At 38.5% G+C, this 22,074-nt stretch overlaps 3 protein-coding genes and 1 long non-coding RNA gene across 7 annotated transcripts in view; 2 read left to right on the top strand and 2 right to left on the bottom strand.

The window, feature by feature from the left end:
- Window positions 1-91: 91 nt before the first annotated feature.
- tlk1a (tousled-like kinase 1a) lies at window positions 92-14,976 on the bottom strand. Its single transcript, XM_026144435.2, is given in 24 exon segments — window positions 92-1,198; window positions 1,284-1,391; window positions 1,467-1,578; window positions 2,895-3,030; window positions 3,159-3,328; window positions 3,415-3,504; window positions 3,603-3,694; window positions 3,774-3,855; window positions 5,230-5,327; window positions 6,493-6,559; window positions 6,751-6,939; window positions 7,316-7,452; window positions 7,550-7,660; window positions 7,810-7,902; window positions 7,994-8,080; window positions 8,173-8,268; window positions 8,506-8,549; window positions 8,666-8,741; window positions 9,185-9,223; window positions 9,602-9,673; window positions 9,765-9,886; window positions 14,707-14,756; window positions 14,758-14,783; window positions 14,785-14,976. Coding segments are annotated over 24 exon segments (2,310 nt in total). The 5' UTR covers window positions 14,827-14,976; the 3' UTR covers window positions 92-1,027.
- LOC145420943 (uncharacterized) lies at window positions 14,546-19,910 on the top strand. Of its 2 annotated transcripts, none has more exons than XR_013902185.1 (2): window positions 14,546-14,865; window positions 19,468-19,910. It is a non-coding gene; the product is annotated as an uncharacterized LOC145420943 (long non-coding RNA). The 2 variants fall into 2 exon arrangements; XR_013902186.1 differs by lacking the exon at window positions 19,468-19,910 and adding an exon at window positions 18,450-19,286.
- Window positions 16,806-21,944, bottom strand: mettl8 (methyltransferase 8, methylcytidine). Of its 2 annotated transcripts, XM_080290419.1 has the most exons (11): window positions 21,805-21,919; window positions 20,924-20,984; window positions 20,477-20,633; window positions 19,918-20,009; window positions 19,462-19,823; window positions 19,292-19,341; window positions 18,950-19,010; window positions 18,105-18,244; window positions 17,593-17,699; window positions 17,399-17,464; window positions 16,806-17,105 (listed from the first exon to the last, which is right to left on the bottom strand). In XM_080290419.1, exons 3-11 carry the CDS (start codon window positions 20,626-20,628, stop codon window positions 16,951-16,953), a joined length of 1,185 nt encoding a protein of 394 aa, XP_080146545.1. In that variant the 5' UTR covers window positions 20,629-20,633; window positions 20,924-20,984; window positions 21,805-21,919; the 3' UTR covers window positions 16,806-16,950. The 2 variants fall into 2 exon arrangements, with proteins under 2 accessions (XP_080146545.1, XP_025999998.1); XM_026144213.2 differs by lacking the exon at window positions 20,924-20,984 and having other exon boundaries at window positions 21,805-21,944.
- dcaf17 (ddb1 and cul4 associated factor 17) overlaps window positions 21,853-22,074 on the top strand; it is a 31,734-nt gene continuing 31,512 nt past the window's right edge. The window contains exon 1 of one of the 2 annotated variants that reach the window (XM_026144210.2): window positions 21,853-22,023. In XM_026144210.2, coding sequence (XP_025999995.2) covers window positions 21,853-22,023 — 171 coding nt within the window. The remainder of the gene's footprint in view (window positions 22,024-22,074) is intronic. The other variant, XM_080290418.1, reaches the window with a different exon arrangement.

Raw genomic sequence — 22,074 nt, 5'->3', positions numbered from 1 at the left:
ACCTGAAAATTTACAGTGAATAAGCACTAAATTATCTTTTTATAGATGCAATGAGAGTGGATTATGTGCACTAAGATCAATGGGGAGAAAAAAAGTTTCCTGGTATTTATTCACTCTTAGCAGAACTGTACAATTTGTACCCGAAGTGGAACATAAAGCCCTTGAAAAGTAAGAGCAACAAAGCAGCAAAATGAAACCACTCCAGGAAACTACTCTTAAATTGGGAAAAATTTGAACTCTTTGTACACATTACTGCTGCAGCTCAAAATTTGAAAATTCACCTGTACAGCATATACAGTTTCCAATTTATCTGTTAATATTCCTGCATAGGGTTTTTTTTTTTAATACAATTTAATTTTTCTACATTTGGTTATTTTGTGCATTAAACGTAAGTATGCTGCCCCAATCTACATGACACTAGTTGCCACTTGTATGCTACACATTACATTCTCATGGCTAAGTAACTCAAATTAAAGCCTAAAATTTGTGGAAAAACAAAAAACATAACCAAAACAATTACCCAATCAATGGTGAAATCTTTGTAGTTCTACTTAACAATGACTGTCTTCTCACAGTAAATTAACTTCTAGCAGCTGAATCATTTGCACCCTGGCAGGACCACATTATTTAATCTAAATGGTGGCCTGCCAAAGTCTCCCTTCAGCCCTTTAAGGCCATGTCCATCAGCAAGATCCGAACCGAGTGTCCAGTCACATTTTCTTCAAGGTATGTAGTCAGTTTCAGTGCTTTTTTTTTTTGTTAGACCTTCAACGAGATCCATTTACCCATGTCCTTTACCCGTCCCTTTACTGTCCCTCCAACTGATCAAGCCCTGGTAAACAAGTAGAAGCCTGGCACAGGTCAGAGGAGGCCAGGTGATGCCCCCCACCTGAGCCCGTTCCTTCCATCGCTGGCTGTTCCTCCTCTTACGAGCCCAAGCCTCTGAAGAGCTCTGCAGGTGCAACTTCAGTCATCAAGTTTTAAATTTTTATGCGCATTTTTGTTTTTTTGTCACAATTCAAAATTGTCAATATGAGATGTTGCTGGAGGAGGCTGGACTTGAGACCGCAGCACTCATTTGCAGATTTCCAGAGGAGCTTGATCTCCGGATGTGAGGGAGCAAGTAGGGGTCACTTCCCAGCTGGTGAACGTCGATCCGGTCCTCCTTCCTGTATGCCAGGCACCGCCGTATGAAAGCCTGAAAGTTGAAGAATGTATTCAAAATTAACAAGTCATAATGTGTGATGATATTTAAGACAGCAACCGTGTGCAAGTTCTGCTACCTTTGCTTCGTTACTGGAAACTGGCTTCACAGGGAACTGAACGTCGGTAGCTTTGAGTATGGTGTTCTCCTGCAGGATATCTTGTTGTGACTGATTGTGGCCAAAAGGCTGGAAAGAAGGACAACTTTATCATCAGGCATAAATTAACATAAACACTGCTAGAAGACCAGCCATCGTCCTTACCTTCCTTCCATACAGACACTGGAAAAAGATGACACCCACAGACCACACATCCACCTTGTTGGAGATCTTTGGAGGTTCTTTACCAACCACAAAACACTCAGGAGGCAAGTACCTGATGTCACAATATGCATAAATCAAAGGACAAGATTGGCACACACATTTATGGTCAGTACCGTTTTTACAATTTTAAGTTACTTATAGATTACTACAACTACAAATAGTAGTAGTAATAGTACTGTTACTACAAATGGGTGCCTATTTTATGCTACTTTTTTCTTTCCATTATACCTTGCTGAAATAAATAAAATCATGCCAGGTATCTATACTGATATGAACTGGGTAATATGTTAGGAACAAAAGGACGCCACATCCTTTGATGGAAATGAAAATTATTAACAATACAGAGAATTCAAAGACAGCCCAAAATCAAAGTGAAAAACCGATGCAGCAGGCTAGTCCAAAATTTCATCACACATCACAACTCAAAATGACACTCCGTAGTTTGTATGGTCCTATGTGCTTGTATGCATGTCTGGCAAAGTCGGGGATGCTCCTAATGGGATGCTATCCTGGGGAATATCCTCCCAGATCTGGACCAGGGCATCACTGAGCTCCTGGACAGTATGAGATGCAACCTGGTGGTGTTGGATGGATGGAAACAATGTCCTAGAGGTGTTCTATTAGATTTAGGTCTGGCAAGTGTGAAAACCAGCCAGTGGTATCGGTTCCTTCATTTTCCAGGAACTGGCTGCATACTCTCGCCACATGAGGCCGGTCATTGTCACGCACCAGGAAGAGCCCAGGACCCATTGCGCAAGCATACAGTCTGACACTGGTTCCGAGGATTTCATCCTGATGGCTAACCTGTAGCGTTTTGTCCAGTTTCCTCAAAGGATGCTCTACACAGCATGTCAAAATATGCCAAGTTTTCAGCTACAGCTAAAATATAGCTCTATTCTCTTTGTTAATAGCCAACAGAATTATCTCTTAATGCGTTGACACAACACTGCCACTGAAAGACACCGAATTCAACATTTATCCCAGGAGTTAATGCCTTTATGCTTGAGCAATTCAATGACTGGTATGAAGAAGCTGACACAAAAGTATTCCTCTAAAAATGTGAGTTACAAGGAGAGAACTGAAAATGAGTACTTAAAAGCACTTAACGCACTCTTAAACTTGGTTCCACCAGGACCATCATCGACATTTAAGGCGTTTCAGGACTGTAACGATGTTAAACACTCAATGTAAGCGTCTACTTCACAAACAGCTTTTGACACTTTCACAAGAGCACAAAACTAAATGCGGGATCTTTGTTTATAAAGAAGTACGCCTATAATATGTTACTGCTACTTTTCAGTAATCATCAATCAACATTTAAAGACAATTTTAAATGTCTGAATGTGATTTAGGAGCATTTCTTCTCACCAGTAGGTTCCTGCACCCTGTGATGTCAGGTCCATCCCATCTACGCCGTAGTTGTCATCATCCATAATTTTGGAAAGACCAAAGTCAGTGATTTTAATTTCCCCACAGGCTGTGCCATCCACCAACAAGATATTACCTTCAAATCAAAACACATTAGGTCAGAACTACAGCAGTAATCACGCTCAATCAGAATCAGAATACTTTATTAATTCCAGGGGGGGAAACTGTTTAAGACTGATCCGTTGTTCAGAAGGGGGTGTTTACCTGGTTTAAGGTCATAATGGATGATGGGAGGTTTGATTTCATTCAGGTATTTTAGTGCATTTACAATCTGCATGACTATGGACCGTGCCTCCTTCTCAGACATTAATTTATGCTGCTTCAAGTAGAAATCCAGGTCGTTGCCCTCGCAGTACTCCATAACGGTGCAAAACCTGTTGGACGGATAAATTAAGTAAGAATTACTTAGTGCATTTTTTTGACACCTTTCACATGCTATAAAATGTGCAGAGTGACTGACGTGTCTGTGTCCAGTGAGAAGTAATCATAAAGTTTCACAATCCTGGGATGGTCCAACTCCTTGTGTATTCTGTACTCTCGACATGCATGCCTGTAGAAAAGGATGATATTTATCATACCATTAGCAACCAAAGCAGGAAGGTGCTGTGCTCCCTTATAATACAAACATATTCACACAGACTAACATACTTGTGATAGTTCTCTTTTTTTTCTTCTCTCCAGTTTTTGTTAAGTTGGTGGATTTTCACAGCAGCGTATCGTTGTTCAATCAAGTCAAAAGCCTGAACGACACAGTGACAGTTAGAATAAACCTGCACAGCAACACTTATTGAGAGTATTTTTCCATGTTTAATGACTTACCTTGTAAACTTCACTAAAGCCTCCTCTGCCTAGAAGATGCAGGAGCAGGTATCTTTCATTCAACGTTGGGTGATCTTTAAATCTTTAGATTGGAGAAAAAAAAATAATAATAAAAGGAGGGAGGAGTAAAATTAAAATTTGGACCTATGTGAATCACAAATTAATAAAAAATTTGCTTTGCTAGATCAATTTATTTTAGGTTCAGTACTACAAAGACGAGCAAAGAGTCACATTATGCTGCTTATTAAAAACTTAACGGCAAGTCTTGCATAACAGTTGAAAGTGTCAAATTTCAGCTCCAAATACTGCACAGATAAATAATTTCACCCAGCTTCTGCAACGTTTTAAGAGGTCATTTTTCTGACTACAGGTGTAATCATGAACTGCTGCACACGACGGTTTACAGTAGAGTTCAGCGAGTGAGATAAAGGAGCAGCATACTGCATTATAGCTGATATACAGACATGAATAGATGAGGGGGGAAAAAACAAAGAAATTCTGTTGCTTCTAGCACCTTCTCATTTTAGCTATGGCCGTCTGTGTAAGACAAGTAAGATGTTTTGGTTATAAAAGTCCAAATTTTAGCTGCTCAAACACTGTTTAGATGTTAACGTGCAGATTTTATGAAAACATTTCAGTCACATTTCAAAATCCAATCACTCTCAAAAGAAGCAAAAAATAAATACGTGATAATCCCTTTATTTTTATATAGCAAGTTCTTCAGTAAAGTGCAGGCAAGCACACAATATAAGGAGAGAGAAATCTGATGTGATCAATAAACCGAAGCACAAAACAGCAACCTCTAATTTAATTTTCGGTCTCAAAGCTCCCATAATTTTTAATTTCACTTTTAACGCAGCTGTAGTCTGTGTGAATACAATCAGAATTAATGTAATACTGCCAACCATATTTAGCAGCTTGATGTGCCAACGACAGGACACTTGCTATTACTCTAAGGACATTGCAAATACAAGTAATCCACTGGGTCTTCATTCCCCCCGGATACTGGAGTACATAAAGACTTATGGGCTGCAGGAGCAAACACAGAACAGACATTTTGTTCGGTTTGCTCATAGCTAATGCATCTCTGAGTTAGCGGACATGGATCTAGCAGGGAAATAATGGCAGACTGAGCTGTTCATTCAGAATTCAAGAGGATGAATCCGTTTGCCAGCTGGGGTGGGGTGGGGGGTGGCGTTAACCCATTCTGACACCACAATGGTCTATAAATCAGAACAGCAAGTTCAGACACACTGAATGTGACAGAGAAAGGAACAGACAAAAAGAGATGGGCTTCCCCCCCTCATTTTGTGGGTCTCACAACACACGACGAGAAGCTTAATTTCACATAATACAACCCTTTATTATTCGACTGTGGACGAGGACTGTAGCCTTGCTTGTACATCGTGTTCCAATGTCAATGCAGCAAATGTCAAGGAAAGTGATTTAGACTCACTGTGAGCTGTCTTCGTTATTTATTCTCTTCAGTTCCCGAATGTGAAGGTTGCGCACTCTCTCCAGACGCTCGAGCTCTGCCTGGATCTCAGCTTCTTCCTATAAATGATTCAAACACACAAACACACAAATGCACAGAAGGAACTTCAGAGCACTGACTACAAGGAGAGTTCATCAAAACCCACTCATACACATGACGAGCTCGCAATTAAATATTAACATCTGACTTGGTGCAGAGTCCGTTAGGGCTTTTCAGTGAAGCTTTTTTCCCATGAAAACAATGAGTAAATTGACCTTATATTCTTTGCACAATCTTTACTAATGGAACAGGATTTTCAATCAGGAAACTGAGGAAAAAGGTGGAAGAGATAAATGCAGAAAGTTTGGCCACAAGCTAAAATCTAAATAGATGAACAGATTTAAAAAGTCAAAATTACAGTTCTTTATTGTTATTTTAAATAGCATTAGTATTTTTTACCCCTTTTACAAAGATGTCGGTCATTGCAATTTCTAAGGCTTGTTTACAACCACTGGGAAAGGTCAGGTGATGCAAATTTCAAAGGTTTATGAATATACCAAGTCAACCTTTAGCCCAAAAATATGCAGCCATAGCCCAAAAAGTAGGAGAAGGCTATGCCTCTGCTGTACAGCCACATCTGCTCAAATTGGATGTTCATGGAAGGCTCGGTACAGTTGGCCACATTGAGAGGTGCACGCTAACAGTTATGCCTCGGCCCCACGCAGTTCCCCTGCCTAAACCTCATCAAAAATCTGTAGTCATACCTAAAAAGAGCAGTGAATGCAAGATAGCCCAAGAATCTGACAAAACTAGAACCCTTTTGCAGGAAGAAGGAAACAAGTTCCTCAAACAAGTATTTAGGTGGCTTTTAAAAGTAACCACTCTCACCAAAGGGGGTGTTACTAAGCAATAAGGGCCATGCGTTTAAGTGTATAGCACTCAAAAAGGAAGACATCGGACCTAAAACCCAGCACTGCAATGTTCAATTTTTCTATTTTTTGCCTTTTGTCATACATTTTATTCCATTATAATCTACATTTTTATTAATATTTTATCTTTTTTAATTGATTCATCCTACTTTTAGGCCATTAATGTTTTGTCTGTTTAAATTTCTTACTGTTGCATATTTATTTTGTTCTTTTACTTTGTCAATTATCTGTCAGGCACTCTGAACTATATTAACTTGATTGAACAATCAAACAAAACGTCACAATTCTGTTTACCAGGCTTCATATTTCCACAAACCTTTTTCAGATGTCCAAGTCGCAGTTTGAAGATCTCTTCCTGTTCATGGTACTCTGCTAATGTCAGCCTTTCAAGGATAAGAAAGCATATAGAAACAAAGCATGAGCCTAATTTAACAGTGCGTCTTAAGTTTAACACTTTCAGTTAATACTGTGCTACATGCTGTTAAAATCTGCTTTCCTGGTAAACATGAGGTAATAAAGCAAAACACGGGGGAAAAGGATCCTACACAACACATACACAAGGGTGTGGACTTACAGCTGAGGTAGGCTGGGTTTTAGAAAGGGATCGTTTTCTGCTCCATTCACCGCCTTGGTTTTCCGTTGCTTTGGCTCAGAGTTTGTGGTTGGTGTTTGGGAGTTGTTGGAAGATGGAGGTTTCCTCTTGGCAAGAAGTTTCCTCTGCCTCTCAATGTCTTCTCTCTGTTGGTTTATCCACTCCTGCTGCCTGCCGAAGGACATATTAAAGCTGTTAATTTTAGAGGTACAACTACATTTTAGAATTTTCAACTTGAATCTGACGATGGAAATACTGCAGATGAAGGCTGCAATGCAAAACTCAGTGAAATTATACTAAAAATACTAAGTCTGTTTTGACAACATGAGGTTAAATCTACTCTTAAGCGAATAATGTTAAGAAGTGACGTGGCAGCTGTCCTAGGAAATGAAGCCTTGGAGCTGAGCTTACAACCCCCAACTTTTCAGTAGCAGGGGAATTAAATGTGCATGTAATGTGCAGCTTTAAGGTGTACGTGGAGAGCTAAACTTAAAATATGCAAAGCTTAATAAATAAATGGGAGATAAACAATTTAAAAGCTTCTCACTTGACAAGGTTTTGGAAGGCATAGCCATCTGTCCACTGCTCTGTGAATGAGGCCCCATGTCTCACTGTAGTAAAGTGGCCTAAACGTAGTCTATCCTGCATGCTCTTCTCCCGACAGGCCTGCTTCTCCTGGGTGCTCTGAACAACAACAACATAAAATACAGCATGCAGGTTCACAGCCACACAAACATTCCTGATTTTAATAACGCAGGCTACAGAAAAAACGCTTGTTTACCTTTTCTATAAGTAACTTCTTGCTCATGGTGATGCACTTATTCAAGCGTTCCTTGTATTTCTCAAGTAACTTTTGCTGTTCATCTATCTGTCTCCTGAGATCACAGTTTGCCTGTGAAGCAGAAAATGACACTGGATAAGCAGACATAGAAACAAAATGCTTTACTAAACACATTTACTATAAAACTGAACTCTGGGAAGTTTTATCCACCTTGTTTTTAAACTTGTTCAGTCAATAAAACAGTAAGATGTCCCTCTTACCCTTAACAGGTCATCTATCCTGCCCTCCTTCTTCTCAAGGTCTAGATTCTTGGTGCTTTCAAGGGCAGCCAATTTTAACACTGTCAGGTCAGTCTGGAGTGAAAAACAAAAGGAGTTAAACACTTGTCATATCAAACATGTTTTAAGAGTGAATGCAGAAAGGCTTTGGTTACAACCTCCTCACCTGAACAAATTTGACTGCTAGTTGCTTTGGATGTGCCATATGGTCCCCAAAAGACAGACTAGTAGGAGATGAGCTATTTTGTCTAACCTAGAACACAGAGAGTGATGATATTTTATTTAAAAACAGGTCAACACTATGGTGAGCTACAAAAGAGTTATTTTGTTATTATCACAGCTTACAGAAGTGCCCTGAGTCGAGTGGGAATGTGAATTCTGGGGCGAACGAATCACTGGTGGGGGACCTCTGACAGGACTGGACCCATTTCCTCCCTGGAACTACAAGATGAAAAGAGAGGATAAGTAGCACCGCTGCCTAAGATCTGGTAACAGTAGACAGCCAGTGGGTCCTTTTATTTTACTGTAATGTGGTTACAGACAGGAAATGGATTACGCCTCAGATCTTCAACAGGCTGATATAGCACACATTATTTTCTGGGCACTATATATTCATCTATAGTGCCATGAAGTATACTGTTCATACTTCATATATGAAATATCTGACACAAAACTTACATCGAAATAATCACTTATTTTGGGTCCCCGCACAGTTGATTTTCCTAAAAATCAAGAGAAAGCAGGGATGAGTGTTGTGATTTATCAAACATATTTTATTGGAATAACACAAACAACAGGAGTAAAATAATTATAACCGGTATAACAGAACAACACTTACCTTGGCTGCTCTCTGACTGGATCTCAGGTTTCCTTTTTCTGCCTCTAGTTGTTTCAGTCTGTTTCTTCTCTGGGGTCTGAAACATTAAATTTAATTTGGTATAATTTTACAGTATGATTACTGCACAACGGACACTCTGAACCTGAACTGCTGCTGTATTCTCTATATAGTGATAGCTTTTTGTTTCCAATGGGTATTTATAGATATTCATGCTTTATATACAGAATAAGTAATATTACAATAGATGTTTGGAGCTGTAACGGCCTTTTTTTTAAGTCCCCAATAGTCCAGGTTAACAACAGTCAAGAAATGCAACAAGTTCTGGAATAATAAAAGTACTTTCCTAATATCTGAAAAATATTTCCATTATAAATATTGGTCTTTTGAAAAATATAAATAAATAGCATTGTTTCGGTCATGTTGAACCTAGAGGGATCACTGCAAACACCAGTGTTGACCAGACAAATCTCCAGCCTTTAAATGCAAAATATTCGTTTTCAGATCTGATAAATTACCCACCGAATAAGCAGGAGAGCTCCCTCTTTTCACATCAGACCCCTATAATGACAAGGAAAGCTTTAGACCAAAACTTATTACCCATGGATAATAAGTGACCAGACTAACAGTGAAAAGCATTTATTGCAAGTGTACTTCATTATTAAATAAAATCTTTATTTAAAAAATTATTAATTAATAGTATAAAATAACCACCAGTATGCAAGTAAATGACAGTTCAAGACTACATTAAAAATAGATTGTTTAATTTAACAATATTGATACTGGAAATATTGGTATCATTTCCAGAATAAAGGTGATATAATAATGGAATGCTTAAGATTAGCGTGCAAAGGACACAAACACTTGTGTCAAGCATGATTAATCTGGACAGTGTAAATGTGATCAGAGTAGCTCCCACATAGGATTAAAGATATTTACCTCCGACTCCTTGTCACTTGAAGATCCTAGACTCCCAAAACTGTGATTTGAACATTCATTATTGGTCAAGCCCTGAAATAAAGAGAGACAATTAATAACCGAGTCAACACTACAATAGGAAACACTTAAACAATAAATAAATACGTCCTCATTTCTGACTCACTTTGGTTCCCCCGCTTGCGCTGCCAGTGCTGCCCCCTGTGCTGCCGCTGACTCCGCCCATAAAACGAGCCTCCAGCAGCTCCTGTCTCCGGGGGTCCAGGCTGTGCAGCTCCTCCATGGTGCCTGGGAGGATTAGCAACAAATCACAGTGTGTCTCCGTTATTCAACGATCAGCTTAATTGAACCCATTTACTGCCCACTCGAGTGGGCAAATGACACAGCAGCAGTAAGCTTATGAGATTTGAGTCTAGATCAGAATGTAGGCCGAGACCAAATTTCTGCCCGCTCCCTAGTGGCATCCCCAAGGCAGGTTTTGCTATATTTATTCATCAAGTACTGAAGAGATAAGCTAGTTGTGATTATGGTTACACCAACTCTACAGGTAAAAGCCTAATACTTAAATAACAAAAATATTCAAAAGAACGCGTTATATTCTCCAAATGCAGAGGCCACATTCAGAAATTTTCTGTTTTGTTTTTTTTCTTTAAATCATGAGAATCCAAGGGCAACATTTCAAATGCTAGGCAATGCTGCTCACAGCGCTCCTGCGGGAATGATGCAGGAGCACCATGGGCTTTGGTGTTGCTGCAGACTCAGAGGTGCCTGCTCACTAAATCTGTGCTGTAATGAGACAACCATTTTGAAAGGGTTATGGAGGTTTGGCACTGCATCCAAGCTTAGTACAGTAGGTAGGGATTTTCAAAATCCATTTAAGAGTAGGAAAGACAAGAACGCACTGAATATGTTTAAAATTATACCAGCTAGGATTATAAATGTGAACTAAAGATCGAGGATAAAAAGTCATCTTGTAGCATTCAGCGACATGAATTGTTGGAGGATATGTATTACAAACCACTGAAACCAAAATACACGTACTTTTGCTTAAAATATTTCAGCAGTGCAAGAAGAAACCTACAGAAAAAAAAAAAAAAGTCTCTCTAAACGGAGTGAAAGAAAAAATAGTTACAATTCAAACGTGATTGCCCTGATTATCCCAGATAACAAATACAAATTAAACCACACACAGTTTCACATGAAAAATAAAATCTTCAATGATCTCAGGACTGAATCTGCACTTCATTTAGACCCTGAGGACTTCACATAACAGTTTGCGCACACAGCTAAACAAAAAGTAATTTATTACATCCTCTCAAACCAAACCCTGTCTCCTATTATGGTATGATTTGCAATACATCTGCAAACACAAAGCAACTTAACAAATGGGTTGTAACAGACAGAATACAGCTGGCTCGCCAAACGATACTGACATGAAGCCATTTCCCAGATAAGCACACAAAAAAAGAAGTGTGTCTAACGTAAAAAGAATCACGTGTCCTGTCGTTAATTAAAATCCCTTCTTTACCAATCGTGTCATTCACAAAAACAGCTCCAACGTGCTGTTATACTTTAATTTTCTGAAAAGTCAATAGCTACTTTTAAGAATTAACCAGGCTAGGATATTTTTACTTCCAGCATGCTATCAACACCTCCACAGAGAAGCGTCCGTTACCTTTTTTAAATAACCACCACGGTGATCGCTTTAGGCAAATTCTATCTGAAAACTTTTAACTGATGTATTTGCTATCTTTATGTGTATTCAGTAACACATTTAAGCTGAAAAGAGACCTGTTATTAATGTAGTCTTCTAATTTACATTTACTAACACTATATTGTGATCGATAGTTACACTTAGTGAAGTATTTGTGGTGCTATGCATCAAGTCTAGCACCACAGAAGCCATGGAACTGTAAGCCACAATCAGCATTTGCCTCACTGAAATTTGATCAATACGTGCATAATACTGTCATATTTATGCTCTGCAAGCAAGATATAAAATAACAATGATTACACTGATGCATCTGCTTAGCTTATTATAATCACTACTTTGCCCTAACCTCTTGATTAAGACTTAATAAAAAGGTCAAACCGTCATGAATCTGATAATGTTAACTACCCTTTGCAACCACCCGATAGACCTTGTTTTTTTGTTTTTTACTGAGAAATACCTTATTAAAAAATAAATAAATAAATAAAAATTAGGCAACCCGCACATGTTTCTTCCTAACATTGTCATGTTTGTGGATCTGTAATTTCCCAATTAAATTCTGCTCAAGAAATCATTTACTGCAGGTCACGTACCTAACACAGCTAACCATGTTTTTCTGCATGTGGCAGCTTTATCAATTTAAGAGCAAAAAAAAATAAAATAACCTTATGGAGAATAATTGCTTTTTTCCCCCCTATATTTGCTTTTTTCCTCTATAAATAGCACTGTGAAAACTATCTGTACCAAGCAGTCTTTAAACAGTGACTTAATTTATTAAGGGAAAGAGCGAGAGAGAGAGAGAAAAAAAAAAAAAAAAGGTATCCAAACCCTCACCATGTGTGAAAAAGTAATTGTCCACTAAACCTAATAAGCAAGAACTGCAATTGAGCATTTGTGATAACTGGCAATGAGTCTTTCACATTTATTATCTTCTTTGCAGAATTGTTTTAATTCAGCCACACAGGATGGTTTCTAGCACTGACGGCCTGTTTAAGGTCATGCCAAACCATCTCCAGACTTTGACTTTCAGGCCGCTCCAAAACCTTGATTTTATTTGTGTGTTTTGTTTTAACCCATTCAATCTGATGGTTGGACATTCCCCTTCAGGATTTTCTGGATTTCATAGTTCTATCAATTATGCCAAGTCATCCAGGTCCTGAAGCAGCCCAAAGAAATTTTTGACAAACATTAGATGAGCCTCTGTGTTCATTTTGGTGAGCAGTGATTTTCACCTTGGAGCTCTCCCATGGATGCCTTATTTGCCCAGTCGCTTTCCTGTTGTTAAATCAAATCAAACTCTGACCTTAACTGAGGCAGGTGAGGCCTGCAGTTCTTCAGATATTATTCTGGGTGCTTTTGTGACCTCCTGGATAAGTCGATACGGTGTTGGAGTAATTTTGGTAGGTGGCCACTTCTGGGAAGGTTCACCACTGTTCCAGGTTTTCATGGCTCTGACCATGGTTTGCTGGAGTCCCAAAGCCTTAGAAATGGTTTTATAACCCTTTCCATACTGATAGATGTCAACGACTTTGTTTCTCTCCTGTTCTTAAGTGTCTTTTAGATGAGATCTTTCAGCCCAATTCATTTCGTCAGACAGGTTGTTTTTAAGCAATTTCTTGATTCAACAGGTCTGGTATTAATCAGATATGGGTGTGGCTATCAAAATTAAACAGAACCAAAGAACCAAAGTTAAATAATAAATTAACTGTGATTAACAAACCAGGCAGATTTGGATCATTTTTTCCCCCTTAAAAAATGTAATCATTTAAAAACTGCATTTTGTTTTTAATTGGGTTACCTTTACCCATTTTTTTTGGGTGATTTGAAACATGTGTGGAAAAATAAGCAAAAAAAGAAGCCCTTTGATTTTACACAACACTGTATATAGTAACTAAATATCGCATGCGCCTTAATACATCGGCTTCATTTTCAACTCATTCAAATGATTAGCACCATTTTCACCTCACTACCGCTTAATTAGAAAATCTAACACATGCAGGGAATAACTGGCTTCTACGTTCAGTGATGATTATCATTTCTGCATAAGCTCTGAAATGTCCAATGTTGTAGACGATCAACCAATACTTTTGCATTTTTATGACTTGGTTTTGCTGAGACGGATCCATAACCACATCTCCCCAAATGTTTATGCCAGTTTCACGTCATAAATACACATGAGCTGCGTATTGTTTCTCAAGGATTTGCTTTTGTTTCAAACATGAAGGCCTCAGAGCATAAATATTATCTATATTCAAGCCCCTGCAGGAGCTAGCGGTTGAACCCTTACAGCTCATGGTGTGGATGTGTTTTAACTCCATGCTGCTCAGCAGACAAGCTGACCACCTGTTTATGGCAGACATTTGGAAAGTCGTTTTAAAAAACCAAAAAAAAAAACCAAAAAAAAAAAAAACTGACATTAGATGAACAGGCCATTACAGTCTGAGTCCATTCATTGAAAACTTGAAAACAAAATGAACAAAATAAATTATAGTCTCATTCTCATGTAGTCAGCTATTACTAATTTATGTCAATCTGTGTTTACAAAACGAAGTGGGGAGATTCATCGGTGTCCTAGGCTGGGTAAAGTCCTCCATCATTACAACAGCCAATGAAAACTAACGTCCAGGAAGCAATATTAACATTAAGTGCCAACTACAGATGTATTTTATGGCGTTATGATTGGCATGCTGCATAGCCCAGCCATAAGTTCTCCTTCAGTTTTGCTTGTCATCTCTACACAAACACTGAGTATTACTTAGAGTGAAAAGCTAAGGTCAAGCAAGGCTACCAAGCATCCAGTGCATTAGCTTTAGTTACAGACCACAAATACTTCCAGGATAAAAGCCGATGCAAGACCCCTGTGTACCGTAAAGATGACAAACAACACCACTTACACATGTAGATGATGTGGACACTGATGGAAGGAAAACAGCAGTTAACACACAAAGGATTGCTAACGATGCGATGCACACCTTTGCACTGGCTGCTGCCAATCCACTAAGCATTACTAGAATTTGCTTGATTATCTCCATGTGCACATGATTATCGGTAACCTGGCTAATGTGTGCTCTTAAACAGGCAGCATGCCTAATGGAGGATGCATCGACTACCACAGTTACATTTCTGCTCAAAACAAAGCTTAATCGCCATTGCACTAGTCTTAAGGTTACTGCACTGGCCTGGGCACAGAAAGACGGTCCTGTGTCTTCGGTGCTAGTAGCTAGCCAAACAGGCTCAATGGACTTTGGAGCTGACGCGTTAGAGTAACGTTAGCTAGCGAGCAGATTTCGCCACCAAGATTTGCTCGGTCATTTTAATAGAATTTCCCTTCTATATGCACAAAAAGAACAACACGAACAAGTAGAAAAGACGTGCGGCTTAAAATGTTTCACGATACCTTTCTGGACCTTCACCACTGCCGTGGTATGTAGCTGAAAACACAGTCCGTGTTGGGGACGTGGAGAGCTGGGACCAAAGATGGCGTCCCCTCCAAACTTCCACTACTTTGGATACTCATCAAGCTACTTTTCGTGTGTAGGTGCTGCAGCGCACATGGGTAAGCTTTAACACTGACTGAAAAACTGACCGACTGGCGTGCCCTGTGTGACTTTAGAAGGGCACGGTGACTGCCAGTAGGTGAAAATGTCTAATTATTGTGTTTTAAGGACACAAACCTCTTCACACCTCAGTAGCGAGTCCGGGCTCCGGGCCCACCTCTCCGTCTTCAAGTGGTTGGCTATGAAACGTCACGCATCGTGTGCAAAATTCTTATCGCGAGGGCGAAACATTTCCCCCCCAGCGTCAGCGACAACATACGAAAACATGAACACCATATGTTTTATTTTTACAGGTTACGATGCTCAAAGGGTCAAGACATGACTTTTAAACGAATGAAATGATCGATTTCCTTGTACTAAACTGTCATAGCATGGCATATCAAAAAATCTCTTTTCAATAAATAAACTAATTTATTTAATTAAGAATTAAAATAAATAAATACATAAAACGCTTGAAAGTTAACATAATAATTATAAAAATACTCAAGATTAATAGTTAGATACAATGCAATAATTTTTATTTTCTACTCTCAGGCATAAATTAGAGTAAAGGTTAAGTTGTGATTCTGACGTCCAAAACAAAAAAGTTTCAAGAAATCAAATTAAAAAATTTTTATTCCGTCAAAATTATGATGGAAACTAAAGATTCTGAAATAGTAATTAAGAAAAAAAGCTTACTTTTGGAAGGGTTAATGGGTTGATATGGAAGCTTGTTTATGTTATTAAAAATCAACTTGTAATTCAAAACTCCGAGTTAATATTTTGACATTTTTAGTTATCTCAAACTTTTGAGTGAAGTATCTTGACATTTCCAGTTAGTCAGAAGTAAGGCAAAACTTTTAGATACTTAGTAAGTTGAAATTTTGAGATAATAACTTGAAATTTTAACTTAGCTCCCCCTCACATTTTTTCTCCACTGCTGGTAAATAAATTCCATATATTTGATCATAAATTTGAGTATTTCAGTTTAGTAACGATTACATGCTTTAAAACAATTTCTTTCTTGCTAATTTTAACCACTACTAATATACAAACTAAGATATTAGAAGGGACAAATACTTCTTCACAGCACTGCTGATAGCTAGCTTGCCAGATTTTATTGTTACAAAAAGAACAAAAAAAATCAAAATAGCATAATCTACAAAAAATCAAACAATATTAAAAGTACCATAGACCAATACTGAAGGCTTTAATATGTAAAGCAGTGCAAAAAATTTGAAATCGGATAATTAAGTTAATGTAAAGAAAAAAGATAAAAGACTGAGATCATGCAAAAGCAAATTGTAGCAAACAGTGGTGGAAATGACATAACAAATAACATGTGCACTGTACACTTAAGAAACAGCAGCAAGGAGGTTTGGAACAGAAATATGCATGTAATCATGTGTCCTGGTGTGCGTCGGATGTGTTCTCCGGTCACAAAAACAAGAGCTGTTGTACAATTTCATAAAGAATAACAGGAATATCCGTGTAGAGTCATCCAGGTCATGGGAATCCAAGGCGATTGGAAAGAAAGCGACTGGACTCCTTTAAAATTCTTGAAGATGTTAAATCTCTTGTCCGAGAAGATTCACTAGTTCTAATTTGCTCAATGTATGTCTTAGAACAGTGGGAATGATTTCCTGAAATGTTCTTTATGGCAGTGAGGTCGAATCAGTTTTGCAGCTTATCTGCAGATAAATCAGCATCAATAAACACAGCTAAGCATATATTCAGGCAACACATCAGTGCAACCGCTAATTTGCTTCTCTCTTACAAAAAGTGGCTTGAAGTGGCTTATGTGCCTTACTGAATAATGGAACGTAATCTCCTGTCAATCATTCTTACAGTGGCCTCAAAACATCTAGTGCATGGTTCATGTACCCGAGCCCACCTGGACTTAACAACATTGTGTCAGTATCTAAATATGAATATAATGAGAAGTAGAAAACACCAAACACCTGTTTACTGGTTTTTATTGAGTTTTATATATTTTACCCCCAGCTGCCTCCAAAAAAAAGTTATTACTAGGCCCAAATAAACCAGTTTAAGTATAAAAGTATGAAAAATACACAATTCTAGTTAGATCTGTGCATGGTGGGATGCTAAGAGGTTGAAGGTGGATATGGTTTTCTGTACTTGCTCTGCATCCACACCCGGCGCATTACTACTTTCTTTCCTCGGTTCACTTGCAGTCGTCTATCCTCTAGATTCTGAATTTCTTCCAGTCCAGCTTTGGAAAACAAATCATGAACCTCCTCTGTAAAACATAAAACACAACAGTCAGGAACCAAAATTTTAGTCCAGGTTCTCTTTCTGCCAAGAAAGCCATGACAACAGAAAACACGGTTTTGTGTGCATTACCGTGAAGCTGTTTTTTTATACATTCGTTTTCTTTTTTACCAATTTTGGAATTGAGTTTTATCTGAGATAATGCATATATTTAACCATTCACCAATAAATGTAAATTCCATCTTTGTAAACACCACAAACATGTATCATAGCACTGATCAGAATAGGGGTGTCAACACCCACACCCATACGTAGAAATACCTTTTGTGAAAAAATAAACACAGGTTCCATCTCCGCGTGTGTAGAAATTTTCTGATAGACATCGTCCTTGTTGTCAGAGACAAAATGACAAAGAATTTGTTTAAAAAGGAGAATCTCACACACAGACAAAGATGTATTAAGAATATATAAGAAATTAGGGTAAAATGATACAACGGGCATATCGGGAGGCTTACCTTTTTTAAAACGGAGTTGTGAGAAGTCGTATCTCCCATAATCACGGAAAAGGAGCACACCACCATGTTTCAGGTATGCAGACAGATGGTTCACAACGTCTTGCAAGCTGTCAATAAAATTTAGTTATTGGATAAATTATGTTATAATGCAGCAGGCTTGCAGCTAAAGTGATCCTTGCAGCCATCGGTAAAATATAGGCCAAGGAGAAATGCATTCACTGAGATACAACTGACTTCAGTCAGCAGTGCATTTGTATTAGCTTAACCCAAGTATATTACATGTGTTTCCCAAATTCATCTATACTTTTAGTGTCAAGCAAACCACAGAATATTCAATCTCTTGCAATTAACTGTATGGTTTATTATTTCCATTTCAAACTGGGGTTTATAATGGCATTCAAACAAAGGCTGGGCAATGGGATGGTTATGGAGGTTGTGGAGGGGGAGGGGCTGGCTGGCAGGTGATAAATGACATTAGGGTCTCCCATCTCTGTACTCTAAACCTCACCTACCGCTCTGGATGAATGGAAGAGAGCACAAATACTGCCAGAATAATATCCAGGCTCTGAGGAGGAAATGGGAAGGTGGCCATTTTGTCACAAATGTCATGGACGAAGGCGTGGCACACCGAGTCGTCATAGTCTGGGTGGTTCTACACAAGGAAAATAAGTTAGATTATATCTATTAAGCATGTCATTATCACATTGGTGTTGCAACTCATTCATGTACAGTTCTGAGACATTTTCTCATGAACCTTCCTATCGCCTTGAAGCAGTCTGGTCATTCTTGTCTGAGAGCATCAAGAAGACATTTTCACCCAAATAACTGCCACTCAGTGGATGTTTTCTCCTTTTCAGACGACTCTCTGTAAACCCTAAAGATGATCCGTCCATTCATCCATCCTTCCTCTTGTCCAATTCAGGACTAGGATAGCCTGGAGCCTATCCTAGCTACTCTAAAGATGGTTGTGTGGGAAAATCCCAGTGGATCAGTTAACAAACAGTTAAATAGGTGTACATTACAAATTGGCTAGCAAGTGTGTAGGAATGCCGTCTTTTTTACATTACTAACATTGTTTTCTATGTGTGAGATTTATTTAATGTGGAGATATGTAACAGTGATGTTTTTTTCTTCTGCTACATTTCTGCACATGATGTCATATTTATCTATTCTGTGTCTGTCTAGGTAGAAATGTATGATAAAGACATATTTTATTTATAGATCAGCTGTTCTTCATCAGCTGTTGAAATTAAATTATTTCCCAAAACATTTAAGGGACGGCAATATTTTGTAGATGACTAAATTATTATTATAATACAGTATACACTTTATATTTTCATACGAAACAGATGCTAACCTTAACCAGCTGAATGGCACGTGGCGAGAAGTCACAACAGTATAAAAATGAGTCTGTTTCTCTGTGGAAGAAAACAAACAGTTTAACAACTGGGAATCATCACATTACAACCACAAGTACTTGTAAAACACTAACAAAGTGATTTTGTGGCTCAACACATTTTTTACAAGTGTCTTAATTGTTTTTTCTAATGTAGGTGATAACACAACTACTTCACAGAGAAATTTCCACTGTGTTCTATGTGTATGCTCTGCTCTCAGTCAACAACAGAGATGACAATAGAGACAATCAAATACTAAACATCTGTATGATCATTCATTAAAGAGAAACATTTTGACTTACTTGATGTTATTTACAATAGGAAACACACTGTTACCAACTCCACATCCAACCTGTGAACAGAAGAAAATGCAAAGCAGTTATTTAACATTATCTGTGTTGCAATAATATAACATGCACATCCTGTATAAAAAATTAAAACAAAAACAGAGTATATTAACACTTTTAAAAACCTCCAGGATCCTGAAGGATGCACGTTGTCCAGGAAAAGCAGAATCATCCACAGCAGCTTCATTCGTTCCTCGTGCAGCTTGTTGATAGGACTTCTGAAAGTTAAAGGTGTCTGTATTCCTGTGATGGTCAATGGGATTGCACCGTTGATGTTTTCCAGTTTCGGTGTCCAATCTGGATGCACTACATAGTTGAATGGCTGTTTGCTGATGACTGTGACACGTGTTTGTGCTCTGGCCTCTTTCACCTGAAGGCAGCAGCTCTGGGAATTCTAAAAACAGCCACCTGCGATCTTTGAAGAACTTGTCCTGGTGAATCTCATAAAACATGTCCCAGTACTGGCAAGCTGCTGTAACAAATTTACCTGCAAGGACAGAATTCAACAACTTTTTCATCATTTTTGTTTCCATGTAATTCCCAAAAATCTAATTAAATGTGTTAAAATATTTTATTCTTGCCTTGTTCGTTTAAAGGAAGTCGTACAGTGGAATTTTCCTCCGCCTTCTGCCGTGCATTTTCCTTGTCCTCCTCTGTCCATTGCACATGATCCCTAACATGAAAAACATTACTAAAGCAACTCCTGAATGTTAATATATCAATTTAACTATAATGACTCACAATTTAATTTGTTATAATTAGCTTTAATGTCATGAAATCCTGTGACCTATATTTTAGATTGTATATTATTATATATTATAGTATATTATTAGTATACTGGTGGTGGTCAGAGGGCCCGGTGGCACCAGTGTCCGGCAGCCTCGCCTCTGTCATGCGCCCCAGGGCAGCTGTGGCTACAATGTTGTTTGCCATCACCAGTGTGTGAATGTGTGTATGAATGACTGAATGTAGTGTGAAGCGCTTTGGGGTCCTTAGGGACTAAGTAAAGCGCTATACAAATGCAGGCCATTTACCATTATATATAACACATATACAATATACAAGCTACATGGTGTCTTCTTATTATGTGGAATAATAAACGCAACTTTTACACATATTCATTAAAGTCGCATCACTTACCACATGTTGTGCTTGAAGATCTCATCAGGACTGGTCAGAATCCGTGAACCCAGTGGAGCTGAAGGTCTACTGTCACTGCTCTTTAACCTCATAGAGAATCTGATGAAAACTGCAGCCACTTTGGCTACAGAGAACCTCTTCACTTTATTCATTTACTCTGTAAAAGTGCACATAGGTTTAAATACATACAACAATCCCTGCCTAAAAAGACTAGTGGAAGCAATATCTATGTCATGCAGGGGAGGGATACTAGCATCGAAGGACGCTGAAGATGGAGCTGACACAAAGGAAGACCACAAAGAAGACTGATAATGTAGTGAAGGAGGAAATGCACAGGGTTGCTGTTACAGAAGAGAATACTAAGGATAGGGTGAGATGGAGACAAATGATCTGCTGTCGTGACCCCTAAAGACACCATCCAAATGTCTATTTAATGTTAATACATACATGTAAATAAAATAACAGAATACGATAAACTCTTCTTTTGCCCTGAAAGCTGGGAAATGTCCTGAAAATAGAAAATGCATGCATTTTGGTTTTTTTTAAAAATCCCCAAAGCTAACGAAACTAAAATGAGCTCAAAGTCGTAGAATAGTAAAAGAAAACAAAAGTCAAGAATACATAAACATTTAAATACAATGCAACGAAATCCTTAAAAAAGAACCTAGTATAATACGTTAGCGTGACTCTTTAAAGTACATTAGCTCAAATTTAATACAGGAAAAACAAAACAGAAATAAAATAAATAAATGATTAAATACACATACACACAGAGAAATATGTTTAGCTAACACCGCTCAAATGCTTAAAAAAAGCTATATAGTTTGAATAATAATTCCTAAAATATAGAATCGGACTATTACTGCAAATAAAAACGGAAACTAAAGGATGCAGCTGATTTTTAAGTGTATCTCTGGTCAGGGTACGTGCAGACGAATGGGTGCGCTACAGCGGGACAGCGAGTGCGCTATTGTGCCGTAGAAGAAGACGCGTGTGAAAACATGGAGAGGGATGGGGTGCTAATAGAGTTAGCGGCTAACTAACAACACAACCCCAGTCGACAGGCGAAAGCAATGCTCGCCAACTTAACCCTAACAATTATATTTAACCCTCCATGCAACCTCCGAGCAGTTCCTCTGGGTCATATAGTAAACAAAACTTTTGGACGAAGTTGGCGACATGTCGAGGTTCCTTAGCTCACGCTAACCTAAGCTAGCTGTTAACTTTTCATGTTAGTCATTGGACGTGTGAGGTCGCGACGGCGTTGAAAACATGAAGTCTAGAAAACAGCTGTAGCGTGCTGGACTACAAAACCATACGGTGCTTACCTCGCTCTGGGTGGGCTGTTGTGGTCACTTCAGTCAGTCGATCTAGTCATGCTGCTAGCAGCCCCCAGTAGGAAAACGTACCACCTGCAGATGGCGCCACAGCAGAGAAAGGGGAGCGCTAACGCAGCTGAACTGCTGAGCCGGAGGAGCACGGGTCTTGGGAATACTAGGACTTTAATCAGACATAATTTGAAGATCCTGAGAGGTATTCTCCTTCAGGTAATGTTACAGTTTGTAGTGTTACTGCTTTCAGTTGGTGTTTTCCCATAT

The sequence above is a fragment of the Astatotilapia calliptera genome, chromosome 16 (assembly GCF_964374335.1).
Source record: "Astatotilapia calliptera chromosome 16, fAstCal68.1, whole genome shotgun sequence".
Classification (NCBI taxonomy): Eukaryota; Metazoa; Chordata; class Actinopteri; order Cichliformes; family Cichlidae; genus Astatotilapia; species Astatotilapia calliptera.
The sequence above is the reverse complement of the archived record's forward strand: the minus strand, read 5'-3'. Positions and strand labels throughout refer to the sequence as shown.